Source organism: Coregonus lavaretus (assembly GCF_964263955.1).
Source record: "Coregonus lavaretus genome assembly, contig: HAP1_SCAFFOLD_2239, whole genome shotgun sequence".
Taxonomy (NCBI): Eukaryota; Metazoa; Chordata; class Actinopteri; order Salmoniformes; family Salmonidae; genus Coregonus; species Coregonus lavaretus.
The window spans coordinates 66,807-85,422 of record NW_028156438.1 but is presented as its reverse complement, the minus strand read 5'-3'; the positions used below and the strand labels follow the sequence as shown (position 1 = coordinate 85,422).

General features: G+C 42.1%; 1 protein-coding gene across 1 annotated transcript; it reads left to right on the top strand.

Moving 5' to 3' along the window:
- Positions 1 to 143: 143 nt before the first annotated feature.
- On the top strand, positions 144 to 8,199 carry stx10 (syntaxin 10; the record flags this gene model as incomplete). The annotated part of the gene is made up of 4 exons (XM_084200341.1): positions 144 to 245; positions 456 to 562; positions 6,287 to 6,381; positions 7,121 to 8,199. Coding segments are annotated over 4 exons (381 nt in total), but the record flags the coding sequence as incomplete, so codon positions are not given.
- Positions 8,200 to 18,616: the final 10,417 nt, after the last annotated feature.

Genomic DNA, 18,616 nt, shown 5'->3' with positions numbered 1-18,616 from the left:
GAACAGACAGGTTGGTCTGCCTGTCTACACCTCTCTCTCTCTCTCTCGCTTTCTCTCTCTTCTCTCTCTCTGACCTTCATTTTGATACACACTCACTCTGTCACACACACATTCTAACAGCAGTTTCTCTCTTTCTCTCTCAGGCTCTGTTGGGTGCGTCGGAGCAGGACAGGTCTGATGGTCTGGAGCCTCACCTGGTGTCGGCTAACTCCAGATACATCCAGGATCAACAGGAACAACAACAGGTAGGATGGAGGGAGAGAGAGATGAGGGAGGGAAGAGGGTTAGCGTGAAGGTTTCTGTCTGTGTGTCTAGTTGATATTGAAGGACCAAGATGATGATTCATGTGATGATGGGTTAGGGTTGAGCTGGGGTGTGGACATGAAGTTACGGTTGGGGTTAGGGTTGAGGCTAGGGTTAGGCTGATGATGATGATGAGGGTGTTCTCTCCACAGTTGATAATGGAGGACCAGGATGAGCAGTTGGAGCTGGTGACAGGAAGCATCAGAGTACTGAAAGACATGTCAGGACGTATCGGAGATGAACTAGACCAGCAGGCTGTGTGAGTACACCCACACACACACACTGAAAATGGCGCCGACAGAGAGGGCTGCCTCGCTTCTAGTCCTTAGGAAACTTTGCAGTATTTTGTTTTTTTTAATGTATTATTTCTTACATTGTTAGCTCAGAACTTCTCAAAAAAAATCTCAAAAAAGTGTTATTACACACAGGCGCTGCTGCCTACATACAGACTTGAAAATCACTGGGCACTTTAATAAATGGAACACTAGTCACTTTAATAATGCCACTATAATAATGTTTACATATCTTGCATTACCCATCTCATATGTACAGTTGAAGTCGGAAGTTTACATACACCTTAGCCAAATACAGTGCTATGAAAAAGTATTTGCCCCCTTTCTAATTGTCTCTACTTTTGCATATTTGTGATACTGAATGTTATCAGATCTTCAACCAAAACCTAATATTAGATAAAGGGAACATAAGTGAACAAATAACACAACAATTACATATTTATTTCATAAACAAAGTTATGCAACACCCAATTCCCCTGTGTGAAAAAGTAATTTCCCCCTTACACTCAATAACTGGTTGTGCCACCTTTAGCTGCAATGACTCCAACCAAATGCTTCCTGTAGTTGTTGATCAGTCTCTCACGTCACTGTGGAGGAATTTTGTCCCACTCTTCCATGCAGAACTGCTTTAACTCAGTGACGTGTGGGTTTTCAAGCATGAACTGCTCATTTCAAGTCCTGCCACAACATCTCAATTGGGATTAGGTCTGGACTTTGACTAGACCATTCCAAAACTTACAATTTGTTGCTTTTTAGCAATTTTCATGTAGACTTGATTGTGTGTTTTGGATCATTGTCTTGCTGCATGACCCAGCTGCGCTTCAGCTTCAGCTCACAGACGGATGCTCTGACATTCTCCTGTAGAATTCTCTGATACAGAGCAGAATTCATGGTTCCTTCTATTAAGGCAAGTCGTCCAGGTCCTGAGGCAGCAAAGCATCCCCAAACCATCACACCACCACCACCACCATGCTTGACCTTTTGTATGATGTTCTTACTGTTGAATGCAGTGTTTGGTTTTCGCCAGGCATTACTGGCCATGTCGTCCAAAAAGTTATACTTTTGAATCATCTGTCCATAGAACGTTCTTCCAAGAGTCTATTTTGATTTTTTTAAATCTTTATTTTAACAGGGAAAAAACAGACTGAGACCTGGATCTCTTTTACGGCTGTGCCCTGTGTAAACATGTTGACATGTACAGTTTTAGACATACAGACAAGAACATTTAAAACATACAAAACAAAAACACATTAAGTTGGATCTGCAGTTTGTTCCATAAATAAGGTGCAAAGGAACTGAAGGCAGTCCTACCCAACTCTGTGGAGACCACATAAGTCTCTAATGTAATCCACATCTGTGATCTGGTTTTAAAATTAGTATATCTAGTGGAAATTAATGATGATATATATGGAGGTAGTTTTAAAAGAAGTGCTTTATAACTAAACAAGAGAGCATGTTGCTCTCGCCTCACAGATAGAGAGGCCCAACCCACATGTTGATATAGGAAACAGTGATGAGTTTTGTAACTATCACCCGTGATAAACCTGAGTGCAATAGCATCCAGTGGTTTTAATGTGTTTGCCGATGCATGCATATAGATAATATCACCATAATCTAAAACGGACATAAAAGTAGCCTGCACAATTTGTTTTCAATTTATGGAGGACAGACAAGCCCTGTTTCTGTAAAGGAACCCTATCTTGAATTTGAGCTTTTTTCCCAATTCAGTAACATGTTTTTTAAAAGAAAGCCTATCATCTAACCATACCCCTAAGTATTTATATGCAGAGACCTGTTTGATTTGAGTACCATCCAAGCTAGTGATTACAAAAGTGTTTCTAATTGAGAGTTTAGACCTAGAAAAAAACATGACATTTGTTTTCTTAGCGTTTAAAACAAGTTTAAGCTGTAAAAGAGACCCCTGTAGTATCCTAAAATCAGACTCCAACTGCATTAAAGCTTGGTCCGCTGTTGGAGCAATAGAGTACATCACTGTGTCATCTGCATATAAATGGAATTTACAATATCTGACATCATCACCAATGTTGTTTATATAAAGTGGGAACAATAGTGAGCCAATTATTGAACCCTGAGGGACCCCTTTAAGTAACTGTAAGGGGTCAGACTTGACCCCGTCGACCATGACGGCCTGAGTTCTATCTTTAAAATAGTCATAAAACCATCGACAGGCATCAGTGCCCAGTCCTATAGATGACAGCTTACTCAAAAGGATAGCATGGTCTACAGTGTCAAAAGCTTTTGACAAATCTACAAACAACGCAGCACAGTGCTTTCTATCATCTAAGGCATTTGCAATATCATTTACAACAAGCATAGTGGCCGATGTGGATCATCCAGGTGCTTTTTGACAAACTTGAGTCAACTTTTTGGACGAGATGGGTCCCATTATGCCTGGCGAAAACCAAACACTGCATTCCACAGTAAGAACATCATACCAAAGGTCAAGCATGGTGGTGCTCTGTATCAGAGAATTCTACAGGAGAATGTCAGAGCATCCGTCTGTGAGCTGAAGCTGAAGCGCAGCTGGGTCATGCAGCAAGACAATGATCCAAAACACACAATCAAGTCTACATGAAAATGGCTAAAAAGCAACAAATTGGAAGTTTTGGAATGGCCTAGTCAAAGTCCAGACCTAATCCCAATTGAGATGTTGTGGCAGGACTTGAAACGAGCAGTTCATGCTTGAAAACCCACACGTCACTGAGTTAAAGCAGTTCTGCATGGAAGAGTGGGCCAAAATTCCTCCACAGCGACGTGAGAGACTGATCAACAACTACAGGAAGCATTTGGTTGGAGTCATTGCAGCTAAAGGTGGCACAACCAGTTATTGAGTGTAAGGGGGAAATTACTTTTTCACACAGGGGAATTGAGTGTTGCATAACTTTGTTTATGAAATAAATATGTAATTGTTGTGTTATTTGTTCACTTATGTTCCCTTTATCTAATATTAGGTTTTGGTTGAAGATCTGATAACATTCAGTATCACAAATATGCAAAAGTAGAGAAAATTAGAAAGGGGGCAAATACTTTTTCATAGCACCTGACATTTAATCCTAGTAAACATTCCCTGTCTTAGGTCAGTTAGGATCACCACTTTAATTTAAGAATGTGAAATGTCAGAATAATAGTAGAGAGAATGATTTATTTCAGCTTTTATTTCTTTCATCACATTCCCAGTGGGTCAGAAGTTTACATACACTCAATTAGTATTTGGTAGCATTGCCTTTAAATTGTTTAACTTGGGTCAAACGTTTCGGGTAGCCTTCCACAAGCTTCCCACAGTAAGTTGGGTGAATTTTGGCCCATTCCTCCTGACAGAGCTGGTGTAACTGAGTCAGGTTTGTAGGCCTCCTTGCTCGCACACGCTTTTTCAGTTCTGCCCACATATTTTCTATAGGATTGAGGTCAGGGCTTTGTGATGGCCACTCCAATACCTTGACATTGTTGTCCTTAAGCCATTTTGGCACAACTTTGGAAGTATGCATGGGGTCATTGTCCATTTGGAAGACCCATTTGCGACCAAGCTTTAACTTCCTGACTGATGTCTTGAGATGTTGCTTCAATATATCCACATAATTTTCCTTCCTCATGATGCCATCTATTTTGTGAAGTGCACCAGTCCCTCCTGCAGCAAAGCACCCCCACAGCATGATGCTGCCACCCCCGTTCTTCACGGATGGGATGGTGTTATTTGGCTTGCAAGCCACCCCTTTTTCCTCCAAACATAACGATGGTCATTATGGCCAAACAGTTCTATTTTTGTTTCATCAGACCAGAGTACATTTCTCCAAAAAGTACGATCTTTGTCCCCGTGTGCAGTTGCAAACCGTACTCTGGCTTTTTTATGGCGGTTTTGGAGCAGTAGCTTCTTCCTTGCTGAGCAGCCTTTCAGGTTATGTCGATATAGGACTCGTTTTACTGTGGATATAGATACTTTTGTACCTGTTTCCTCCAGCATCTTCACAAGGTCCTTTGCTGTTGTTCTGGGATTGATTTGCACTTTTCGCACCAAAGTACGTTCATCTCTAGGAGACAGAACGCGTCACCTTCCTGAGCGGTATGACGGCTGCGTGGTCCCTTGGTGTTTATACTTGTGTACTATTGTTTGTACAGATGAACGTGGTACCTTCAGGAATTTGGAAATTGCTCACAAGGATGAACCAGACTTGTGGAGGTCTACAATTTATTTTCTGAGGTCTTGGCTGCTTTCTTTAGATTTTCCCATGATGTCAGGCAAAGAGGCACTGAGTTTGAAGGTAGTCCTTGAAATACATCCACAGGTACACCTCCAATTGACTCAAATTATGTCAATTAGCCTATCAGAAGCTTCTAAAGCCATGACATAATTTTCTGGAATCTTCCAAGCTGTTTAACGGCACAGTCAACTTAGTGTATGTAAACTTCTGACCCACTGGAATTGTGATACAGTGAATTATAAGTGAAATAATCTGTCTGTAAACAATTGTCGGAAAAATTACTTGTGTCATGCTCAAAGTAGATGTCCTAACCGCCTTGCCAAATCTACAGTTTGTTAACAAGAAATTTGTGGAGTGGTTGAAAAACGAGTTTTAATGACTCCAACCTAAGTGTATGTAAACTTCCGACTTCAACTGTATATACTGTATTCTATACTATCTATTGCATCTTAGCCTATGCCGCTCTGAAAATGACATTGCTCATCCATATATTTATATATTCTTATTCCATTCCTTTACTTAGATTGGTGTGTATTAGATATTTGTTGTGGAACTGTTAGATAGTACTTGCTAGATATTACTGCACTGTCGGAACTAGAAGCACAAGCATTTCGCTACACTCGCAATAACATCTGCTAACCATGTGTATGTGACCAATACATTTGATTTGATTTGATTTTGACACAGACACACACACACACACAGACACACACACATTTGGTGGTGAGGGTCCAGGGGAGTGATGGGAAGGGAATAGAGGTTGTAACCTATCCATCTGCTGCTACAGTGACAGAGATGACATGTCCTTAAGAGACCACGCCTCCCTCCCTCCTCTTCCACTGGTTATGGCCTCCTCATATGCTCCTGTGTGTGTCTTCCGCATTTAACCCAACCCCTCTGAATCAGAGAGGTGCGAGGGGCTGCCTTTAATCGACATCCACGTCATCGACGCCCGGGGAGCAGTTGTTGTTGGGGGTTAACTGCCTTGCTCTAGCGTGTGTGTGTGTTTTAAAGGCTTCAAGGAGCCTCTGTGTGTACTGAACGTGTGCATGTGAATTCCAATGTTGTCATGTAATCTCGCAGTATACGTCCTATGCTGAGATGTGTGTGTGTTTGAAGGGTTCAGTGAGTGTGTACTTTACGTGTGTGCATTGTTTGAGTGATTATCCTGTATGTTCCAGTATGCTAGGGGGGTTTTGGACAGTTTAGTGTGTGTGTGTGTGGGCAGCAGGTAACCTAGTGGTTAAGAGCGTTGGGTCAGTAACCAAAAGGTTGCTGGTTCAAATCCCTGAGCCGACTAGGTGAAAAATGTATCGATGTGCCCTTGAGCAAGGCACTTAACCCTAATTGCTCCTGTAAGTCACTCTGGATAAGAGCGTCTGCTAAATGACTAAAATGTGTGTGTGTGTGTGTGTGTGTGTGTGTGTGTGTGTGTGTGTGTGCCTAACACCTATATTGTCCTGTATGTTCCAGTATGCTAGGAGAGTTTGGAGAGGAGATGGACCAGACAGGTTCTCGGATGGACTCTGTCCTCAAGAAGATGGAGAAAGTCTCCCACATGACCAGCAGTGAGTTAACACACCATACTCATGCAGGCGCACACCATACACACACATGGACACTCTGTCAGTTTTCTCTCTCTCACACACAGACGACAGATACAACACCTAGTCACCCTCCCTCTTTACCTCAATCTTTACCTTTCTCTCTTCCTTTCTCTCTTCCTCTCTCCCTCTCTTTCTGTCTCTCTCTCTCTCTCTGTCTCTGTCTCTCTCTCTGTTTCTGTCTCTCTCTCTCTCTCACTCTCTTTCTCTTAGTCAAAATTCAAATTCAAGCTGCTTTATTGGCATGAAAGACATTGTGTCAATATTGCCAAAGCAACAATGTAAAAAAAATATTATAATTAATAATAATAATAATAAAATGGTAGTAAATAATACAAATAAAGAAAATAACAACAATAAAATGGTAACAGTAGAAATCTAATAAATATAAAAGGCTAAACATGGAAAATGAAACTATAACTAACTAACTGTCATCCTCACCATTACATCAGTACTACAACTACCGTCATCATTACTACTACTACCACCACCACCACCACCATTAAACTGCTATCATTACATCACCCCTACTACCCGTACCACTACAATTTAGAATAATAATAATAATAAGTAAATTACTGCTTACTATGCAGATGTTATTATTCAGTTGCCCTCAGGCTATGGCAGACAAGTACATATTAGCATCTCTAGCCTATAAACTCTCTTGTGATATTGACGTGTGTGTGTGTGTTCTCTCCGTCAGGTAGGAGACAGTGGTGTGCCATAGGAGTGCTGGTGGTCATCATGATAGTGGTTCTCATCCTCTTCTTCACCCTCTGAGTACGGACCTCTCTTCTATACACAGCTCTTCCACACTCACCCACTCCTTCCCGTGGATGATGACATGGATGGATGGAGGAATCCATAAAGGAAAAGGGGAATCCAATCCAACCCTCGTCGTTCCTTTGTCATAGAGGGGATTCAGTCTCTGAAAAATCTATATTTTCTTTCTGTTACTCATCACTTGATCTTCTTTCTCTCTATCGCTCTCTCTCCCCCCGTTTTCCTCCTCCTCTTTCCCACCTCTCTCTCTCACCACCCATATCAGAGGAGTGAACAGCAGTGAGATGACGGTGACATTATATATTCAGGCAAAGCGAAGGTGTCTATTTGATGTGTGTGAATGATGGTACAGACTTGGAATGTTTGGGATGGGAATGAGGGGTGGTTGAGAGGGAAGGGAGGGTGATGTCAATGTTGCCTTATCTATTTTTATACATCTATGAGATGATCTATGGGCTTCATCCCAAATAGAGCCCTATTCCCTACATAGTGCACTACTTAGGATTGGTGAAATCCCCTAGATCCTAGATCAGTTGTTAGGTAAACTTCTACCTTGAGCCAAATCGTCTGGCCCATTGGAATAGCTTTATCATAGGAGGTAGAAGTTACCCCTCGACACGTTTTATGTAGTTTCCCCTTATGGATAAAGTAAGGGTTTGAGGCTAGAGATCTGATCACAGATCTGTGGATATGGGAAAGTTCAAGCCTATTGTGATAACTTTACCATAGTAACAGTTGGAGTTCTGGGTTGCTGGGCAGGACATTAGCAGCACAGCGAGCTAATTTGAAGCTCTTTCGCCACCTAGTGGACATTTATGGTTATGTCCACATTTCATAATGTTAGATACCAGACTTGTGTGATGTGATGGCCCGTTTTTACAGTTTTGGAGGAGTGCTGATATAGGATCAGTTTTGCCTCCTACTCTGAGACGCTTTATGAATATGACCCTGAGGTGCATTTTATAATATTGTGTAAATAAATATAAATTGAATGCTTTACATGCTTGAAATTGTGGGATGTAGTCTTATTTTGCCTATATTTTTGCATTGTATTTATTCCTCAAGACAAGACACATCTCTCTATGTGAGAGTTGGTGTCCCTGCCTGGTGTCTTTTGGGTTGGCACTGCCACCTTTGTCCCAATGGTACCCGTTTGTGTGGGATGGTTGGTTTAATCTGTTCATTTGCGATTGGTTGTGTACTTACCGTGTACCGATTGAATCACTCAAGTATTTTTCCATGCTGTTATCAGTTTGAAAGGTTGTAGCTCTGTTCTACTGAAAACTATCTGTACTGGTTTCCTTCTATATCACATTCTCCAATGATCTTCCATTTAGATGTATTATGAACTGTCTCAGGGTGCATTGAATGGTACAATAGGCCCTGTTCTAATTCCTTCTTAATGCATCTTTCCTTGTTTCCTTCCTTGAGGAAATCACCCACTGATCTAACATGATCTGGTTGGTCAAAGGACGCAGTGGAAAGTAGCCTAAATTTCACCTATCCAACTTCGTCAGCTCAGTGATTGTGCACAAACAAGGTTGCATTAGAAGTGTTTGAACAGGGCCAGGGAAAGGTTAGCTAGAATTTATCCACTTCAATGAAGCACAATTTATTTAACCAGTGCCAATGATCAGTGTTTCTCATGCTATGGAAATGACTTATCACTCATAACTTCTGTTATTGCTTGATGCCTCGTGGGAAATGGATTGTGTAAATAGCATACAAAATGGCTGCCTTCCTCATTTGTTTGTTTGCAGTGCACACCTGGTAACATTTCCATGTTGTAGAATGGAGTTTTGAACTGTACTCTTTATGTACCGTTATGTTTTTGTCCCCTTTTGTTGCCCAGTGATGCAGTAGAAATGAGTGAAAGGTTGGTTTCATTGAATTCGTGACCTCACTCATCTCTTGATATATCAAGTTCTACTGTTGCTACTCATTTGTAACATCCCATGTTAGCCGGAGAGGGGGGGGTAATCCTTCTACCCCCCCTATAAAAATAAAAGTGGTTGTCCCACTGGCTATCATAAGTTGAATGCACCAATTTGTAAGTCGCTCTGGATAAGAGCGTCTGCTAAATGATGTAAATGTAATGTTTTCCAAAGTCTATCAATTCTATTTGCCGCTTAACCAAAAAAAACATGTGCTGGTGTTGTCGGTTACCCTGTCTATGAATGAACATAAGAGTCATTTCATTACATTACATTTTAGTCATTTAGCAGACGCTCTTATCCAGAGCGACTTACAGTTAGCGCATACATTATTTTATCGAACCCACAACCCTGGCGTTGCAAACGCCATGCTCTACCAACTGAGCTTCAAACGCTTTGACGCATAATCATCCCGCACTGCCTGAAACGTCAAGTAGACACTCCGTTCTTTTTGTACATGAATGTAGCCTATCCTAAATGCTATAATACGTTTTGCCTTCATTGTAGTTTCTTGGTGAAAATCAACACTTGTTCTTAATAAATCATTATATATGCTTTTAAAAAGTATCTTCTCTTCCACTTACAAGTAGTTCAGTGAGCCACACGAGTAACCTTGGCCGGGATTCAATCCGATCGACCCATTTCGGCTATGCGCATTTTGAAGACAAAGGTCACAGAGAACACGTTCACGGTGAACGCTGCAAATTTCAGCTCAATTGGAAATTACTTTTAAATATCAAGCGCGCTATTACGTGGATCTACCGCTGATCTGATTGAATCCCAGCCCTTGCCTGAGACTTGCGCTATATTTTCTTAAAATGGCATTGTTGGTTAAGGGCTTGTAAGTAAGCATTTCACGGTAAGGTCTACACCTGCTGTATTCGGCCCATATGACAAATACAATTTGATTAGAACTACACCAAGCTAATGCCTAAGCTTTAGGACAATGGGCTAACAGTCTTGGATACTCAGGTTTGAATCCAGTCTTTAAGGGCATAGTCTTTGGGTGGTGTATTTCAGTTGAAGACCTTACACGGGAATGAAAGAATGAGCTATGATCATCATGACCTACCCTCAGCACCAATGTGCAATATTCCAGAATACTTTCCATGCCATAAAGAGAGCTGTCCGGAGAACTGGAGCGCTGGAAAAAGCGTGTGAGAAATGTTTGCGTCAAGCATACCAGAAACAATTAGCTATAAACTTAGCATACATGCCTAAGTGACACCGTTTGACTTGATATGTCCAGACCATAAACCCAGTACAGCAGTTGAACACACACAGTTGGTTAGCATCTTTGTAGGTCTATACATATCAAAGTAGTGATACACAATCTAACGTGATGTTTCCAAACTTATAAAGACAAGAGTACAACCCGAGATATGTGTGGCTTTGGTACAAGTACATAACATAAGATTAAATACACTGGATAGAAAGACAAGCCAGAAATGTTTGTTTTAAACGTGGTATACATGTTTAATTGTGACTCATAATTATTCAACTTGATATTTCCAAACCATGTAGAGGACAGCACAGCTACATAACATTAGATTAAAACACACAGTAAAAACCACACACTCAAGCCAACCGTATTTGTTACAAACCTTTTATTAAGATATTCAGATTGTTTTTCATAATTTCTGTCTTTTTATTTTATTTTTTACAGTAGTTAATGTGCAATGATCTTTATTACTGGGTCACAGTTAGGATTTCACAAAGTTATTGGCACTTGGAACACGGAAAAAACACTGGCATGTACATGGGTAGGGGTCAAAGGTCGGGGTTAGGGATCAGGAAGAAGGGGTAACACGGCATGGGATAGGGTCGTCAGGAGGAGTATCATCTTGGACATTATCAGTAGTATCTTTGACAACACTACTGCAATAGGTTGTATGTATTTTATATCCAAAAAAGCTTTTGTATTTCTTTTGTATATTGTATTTCTTCGTCTGGGTTATTATTTATCATAATAATTCAGTATAATAATACCTCATGCTGCAAGTGCACAACTAACAATCAAACTTCAATAGTGCTTCTATGTATTGTAAGAATGTACAGTTTAATATACTGTATTTATAGTGTGAAAAAAAACAAGATCTGCAACTGGGAAAGACCTCGACGGCACCAGAGACAGGAAACCAAATCAAAAGAGAGCTAGAAAAGTCATTATCGGTTGCTGTAGTGATCTTAAGTTCCCAATATCTCTCTCTATGTAACTGAGGTAAGAACTTTCACAAAGACTCCCACTTCTCCACAGCCAATACCTTGACTGTATTCTATTCATTCCATGTCAATATGAGACTCTTGAGCTATTATCATTGTTCCGGTCTGTCTGTACCTGAACTAACTGTACTGTAGCCTTAAAATCTCCTGGGTCGTATTCATTAGGGCACAACGTAGCAAAACGTTTTCCCTCCCCGTTTTCAGTCCGTTCTGTGTGTAATGAACACGACCCTGGTACTTATGAGGTTAGGAACGGTCTGAGGCTATGGCTGATAGCATACGAGGTAAACTGTATCTGTGGTTGTAAACACACATTAACGGGACACTTTCAGCGAGCACCCATGCCGTGTGTGGTTTGTGTATCTCTGGTGCGTCGGGGTCGTTATAAAGAGCGGTAATAGTAGTAAATGTATCTCTGGAATAGACGTCTATAAGATTGCTGTCAGTCAGCGGTTGCAGAGAAAAGCACAGATTGGAGCCAGACCTGGGATCAAACACTATTCTAAATAATTTCAAATACTTTATTGGGGCTTGATTGAGCTCGCCAGGCTTAATGGACCCAATAGAATTGTCCCAAAACGGCATACCATGTCCATCTGGTTCCCAGGCGGGAAAGATTTCAAATAATATTTGAACCCAGGTCTGATTTGAACTGCAATGAAACATACAAGGATTGACAGGCTGCAATGCAAGCAGAAGTTGCCTTGTCCCTTACCACTGATCTAAGGTCAGATCTTGTTTTATACCCCTCATGTTTAAAAGTTAGGATTGGTGATAGGGTAATCTGGTCCTAGAACTGTGGTAAAAGGGGTAACTTCTACCTGTAGCCTGCCATGCAGAGAGGGCCGGTTGGGGGGGGGTGCCTACCATAGGAATAGAATGGCTTCCCACCTCCTCTCCTCCCCCTCCCTCTACTGAAAAGAGATGTACAGTCTGGTCACTAGGACCCGGGGTGTCACAAACCACGTGACCTGACCAGGGGGAAAACAATCCCTACACGTTGGTTGGTTGGTCACCACCCCCCAGAACCTGCCCGGGGGAGGGGTGGTGGATATATAAACAACAACAACAAATGAACACCAAATTAAAATACAAAATTAAAAAGGAATGATAAAAGAAATAAAGGAAACTACAAAAAAATAAAAATCCTCACAAAGAGTTGATTTCCCCCCATTCATTCCCACACCGATTCATTAGTACACAGCGTAGCAAATCATTTCGCAAGGGACAAAATTTCGCAACTAAAACTAGAGTTTCCTATTGGACATGTTCGGGTAGTCCCTCCCCGTTTCAGTCAGTTTTCTACCGTTTGGTGCCTAATGAACAACCCCGGAACCATATAAATAGGTACCTATGGAAAGGGCTTGGAACCTCTAACCCATTATGCCATCATTGACTTGAATGGGGAGGTCCGTTCTATAGATTATATTTCTATGCTTGGATCACACTTCTGGCACCAAATACCACTCCACAGACCGTTATAGAGGGACTAAATAGAGAACGTGTTGACAAGGTGCCGAGGCTTTGGCTAGCGGTCTCTACTATAACGGACCGTTAGCGCTCACCCAAAGGTGCTTTATTAAAGATTATTTCACCCTCTCTATTTCCCTTTTATTCGTCTGTTGTGCCGAGTGTAAACAGGTAGCGACAAGAAGCAACCCAGTGAGCACAAGACATTGAAAATACGTATTTTCAACGTCTTTTGCTCATAGGGAAGACAGACGGGTAGATACATGGAGCATTTCGAAGAAAATAAGCACGGTATTCCTCTGTCAGGATACAGGCTATGAATAAGTATTTACTTATCATTGTTTTAGTCACTGTGTATTGACGCCAGCAGAGGTTACGTTAGCTATTGGGATCAACTGACAAAATAGTTGGTCTTAAAACACAACCGTGACTTCATCCTCAAAGCAAATACTGAGAGGTCTTTTTGAATGTAGAATGAAAGAATACAAGACAAGTCGAGACAGAAAGCAAAGCTCAACCAGTCTCACTGATGTAACATTACCTCTGTTACGCTGCCCTCTATCGGTAGGATGATGGTAATACAAGGCAGTGCAAGAAGTCCTTACCCCTCTGAGTTGTAGTACCAACAACAGACACCAGGTGGCCGAGCACTTTATGAGCATCACAATCCAGCTAATCTCTTGTGGACAGACCATTTTCGCAATAATGTTACTTCTGGGTAACCGAGATTACAATCCAACCAACATTTCTCTGGCTGGCACAATTATCATTATATGCCATTTAGCAGATGCTTATATCCAACGCGATTTACAGTCATGCGTGCATACATTTTATGTATGGTGGTCCCGGGAATTGAACCCACTATCCTGGCGTTGCAAGCGCCATGCTCTACCAACTGAGCTACAGAGGACCACATGAGACGAGAGCCAAGTACAGCCAAATCAAGGCAGAAGCTAATTTAACTCCCAGGGATTTCTGGATTTCAAGGAAATGTACAAGAACATAAAAAAATGTCTGATGGATATTATAAATGGTTATTCCTAGTAAGAAATGTAACAGATATAGTCCCTTACGAGAAACTAACATACCAGCTAGTGGTGCTTCCACAGTCCATCATCCGTCTGTCTGCAATAGAAAACCAATCAACCCTGACTCCCCTCCCTCCCTCCCAAAAGTACACAACGCCGTTTCAGTACAGTATTCACCCCTTCTCGTGTCCAGCATCAAAACTGCCCCCCCCCCCTTCGATTACAGCACAATGGAAAAATATGTGGATCTCTTTCTCTAGCTATTTTACACTTTCAGAGTTCGACTTCCTCTTAATAACAGAACACTTGGCAAGTATCTAAAATGTGTTAACGTTTGAATTAGTAATCAGGACCTAAAAACACTACAGTACATAGCTTATTTTAGCAACACTAGTATTTACACACTAGCGTTGCTAGGAATTAGCTTGCAAAAAAACGGAATAGTCAGCCGGAAGATATAAAATTTCAATTTCAATTTACTCTGCCGACAGTCTGTAGGGTTGGTTGGTCCTTATGCAAGGGGGAATTTGAGAAAAAAAAACATCTAACAGAACATAAATTAAACAGACTTTCCAAACGTGAGTCTGTAGACCGACTTCCTCTCTGCTTACCTCATGTCAAAATAAAAGTCCTGCACGTGGGCCATACCTGCCCCAAAAAAGCAAGACTCGTGAGGGACTTTTATTTTGACATGAGGTAAGCAGAGAGGCACTGCATGGTCTACAAACAGACCCATGTTTGGAAAGTCTTTAATTATACGTTCCATTAGATGTTTTTTTCCCCCCTTAATTTCCCCCCTGCATAAAGACCAACCCTACGGACAATTGGCAGAGTAAATTGAATTTGACTTAACTTCTGGCTTCCGGTGGACTATTCTGCTTGATGCAAGCTAATTCCTAGCAAAGCTATTGTTGCTAAAAACAGCTATACAGTACACTATTTAAATCTGTAGAAATAAAAATATCAGTAAGTATAAACAGAAAAACAGCAACGTAATCATAACATTTTCTACAAAGCTCTTTTCTAAAACCTGGACTCTAGTATCTTTAAAATGTCATTTCTGGCCCTGCGAAACAACTTCCAGCGGCATTCATAAATTGTGTGCTTGGCCAGTGTTTCTACATGATTCCTCACTCTTCCTCCTTTCCCCTGTTCTACCTCTCCTCTCTTTCAGTAGCACTGGACTTGATAAAAGTAAAAAAATAGACATGGTCGCATCCCAAATGGCACCCTATTCCCTATTTAGTGCACTACTTTTGACCAGGGCCCATAGGGCATCCCATAGGGCTCTGGTCAAAAGTATTGCACTATATGGGGAATAGGGTGCCATTTTGGGATGTAACCACAGACATACAAATACAGGAGGAAATATCCCTTCACTAATATAGCATCTGAACTATGCCCACAGCTCTTCTCTTCTAGATACACCACCCCCCGCCTCCGCTCTGTACTCATCATATACACTAAAATATCTTCTCTTCTAGAAACACCTCCCTCCGTATTCAACACATTCTAAAGCTCTGCTTCTCTGTTCAGACATATACACCCCTGACCCCTAGCCTGGAAATCAAGTTTGTGTCCCAAATGGCACCCTATTCCCTAAAAATATTGCACTACATTTGACCAGAGCCCTTTGGACCCTGGTCAGAAGTAGTGCAGTAAATAGGGTATAGGGTGCCATTTGGGATTGATTTCAGCTCTGCTATAGTGAAACAGTGATTCAGTCTGGATTTCCAGGCTACATTTGCCTGACGACTCAAACTGAATTCTTCCACTGCTCTATGTTCACTCCATACTTCAGTCAGACTGCCACCGTTGAAGTCGGTTGTGGTGACATCAAAATGAGGGGTGTTGTACAAAACGAAGTCTTCAGCGATTGGATAATCTCAAACCAATCAATCAGAGTATCAAAGCCAATGACACATTTTCTAAACGCAGCTTTACCCATCGGTTTCTGGGACCAATCAGAACGGTTTGAATGTGTTTGCGTTCTAGAAATCGTCAGATGCAGATTCATTGCAGAGAAGAAACTAATGTCCGTGGCATAGCGTTTGGCCAGAGCAAAGAGTCTGGGTAGCCAGGCAAAGGCTACGTAACTTCGCTTCTTACATAAACAAACAACAAAATATGTATGTTTCTTCCGTTGTCTTGATTGCAGTTAAGTACCAGAGGCCTGCCACAATGCCTCAGAGACTCTAACCAAGCAGGAAAAAAGAATAGCACCACACCCCTCTCTCTATCCCTCCTTCTCTCCATCCCTCCCTCCCTCCCTCCATCCATCCATCCGCAAGAGGTAAGGTAACAACCATGTGTCTAGGAACGTATAGAATAGCATCACTCCCCCTCTCAATCTCTCTCCTTCCCTCCCAACCTCTCTCTCCTTCCCTCCCAACCTCTCTCTCCTTCCCTTCCAACTCCCCCTCCCTTCCCGCTCAAGTCTAGGGATTTCACACCAAAAAAAAGAGTCAGTTTACTTGGAATAACAACAACAATCTTATTAATATGTACATCTAGAATCTACTGGCTGTCTCTCTGTATTAATATTTAGAGAGATCATCGACAGGGAAATGTAGACCATTCTCATTATCATCTTCATCATCCTAGTCTTAGTCATCACTGCACTTTTATAAACAGACACATTGTCAGCCTGCAGTCTCCTTTAGGGAATGGACGCCCGGTTGGTTGGTTGGTTGGTTGGATGCACGCATGCATGCACAGCCTGATGCAGAGGCACATATATACACACACACACACACAGTCACTTGCACCAGCTAACATGCTTGGTCATCTACACACGACTGTCACGCCAGCACACAGGCAAGAAAGGACACACCTGGACTGACACACACACCAAGTCATCCTATCAGGCAGTCCCATCTGTTGTTTAGACAGTTACCACACCAAACACACCCCTCCTCCTCCTCCTCCTCCTCCTCCTCCTCCTCCCAAACAAACATTCACTCTCACAAACACCCACACCCAGGCTCCAGTCATTCACATACACAACGCGGCAGCCATTTGCAGAGATTTAGCTTGCCTCCCAAATTGCACCCTATTTCCTACATGGTGCACTACTATATTTGAGACACAGCCATAGACTTGGGTCATAAAGTGGAGACTGAATTGAATCCGAATAAAGTGAAGCTAAATGAGATCAGGACTGTGAATGGGATTTGATGGTTTGTTTAGTGAACAGTTTGATGCCTCTGTCCCCTCCCTCCCTCTGCGCCAGCCAGTGTTTTCCCTATATTCATTTAGCAGCGGTGGCCCACCACTCCTAAATTATTGGCACTGATGCAAAATATGTAATTTTATTAAAAATAAATTATATATATATATATATATATATATATATATATTCCTACCAAGACACGCTTGTTGGCTCAATAACTGGAAGTCTATGGGAACAGCTAGCATGTCATTGCACTAACGCTAGTAGCAATGCTATGTGTGTCTGTCTATAGGCTTCCATCCTCTCCTCTACAGACTGTAGTACTGTATGTCTCTCCTACTGAGTCAGACAAAAACATCCTCCACCGCCACACATACCACCCACACCAACAGGACATGCGCATTCGCCTCTCCAAAAGGCAGACACACACGTATGCAGCACATAGAACCAGACGCAGACTCACTCACCCTGGCGCAGACATGCGCCTTCCACACACACGCTCTCTCCGTCTTCCAGTCAAAGCCGTTCGGGTGAAGAGCTAGAACTTAACACGCATGACTCCATATATGGCAGTAGAGGGAAATGGGGGGAGACTGCACACACACACAAGAGCACACCAGCATGCATGCATGCTTTCACACAGAGCCAACCAAGCGTCCCGTCCGCCCTCCCTCCCTCTCTCTCTCTCTTCCTCCCTCGGGAGACAGACTGTGTCCTCCTCTCTGTTCTGTCAGGCACTCACTCTTTTCCTTTAAGGCAGCGCTTGACAAATGCATTAAAAAAAAAAGGTGCAAATTTCTCATCCTACTCACTTCTCTCTTTCTCCTCTCTTCTTTCTCTGTCGGTGATAGAACTTGGTGAAGTCCCCAAGGATCATACCATGTGGTTAACAAAAGGAGGGGTGGGTTCCAAACCCCCCCGCCACCCACCCGCCCAGGCCAAATGGAATAGGTCCACTGGAAGCTCTAGTAGTGCCTGCTCATTACACTTTTAAAACCTGGGCTCTTCTTTGACAGTTAGCCTTTTTATAGAAAAACTCCAAAACCTCAATATATCAACAACAAAATAAACGACAAACGTAAACAACATATGGCCTCTTTCAAAAGCCAGGCCTAAAAGTAGATACTTAGATAGCACTGATCTAAAAAAAAACAATGGTAGTTTCCAGATATAAAAACAACTCGATGGCTTTCTTTTGGTAGGTTGGTTGGTTGAAAGGGGGCGTTACAATGACGATGTTTACCCAGGTTTATTTTATAGTTGTTTGCTCTATACTCTGTCTGTGTTTAGGTTCACAGTCAGAGTGTGGGGGAAGTGTTCCGATTGATTGACCTTCTCCTCCGAAGCAGTGTGTGTGTTTTAGTGTGTGTGTGTCTACCCCAAACACACAGCAGACCACCTCAGTAACAGTACAGTGACACAACAGACCAAGCCTGATAATCCTAACAGAACTCGCCGCTGGCGCTGACCCCAACTGCATTACAAGGTGCTTCCCTAACCTAGCCTGGGTGCCAGTCTGTTTCTACTCGTCAACTCCTTATGGAATTGTCATGTAATGAGTGACAAGGAGTTGGCAAGATGGTACAAAC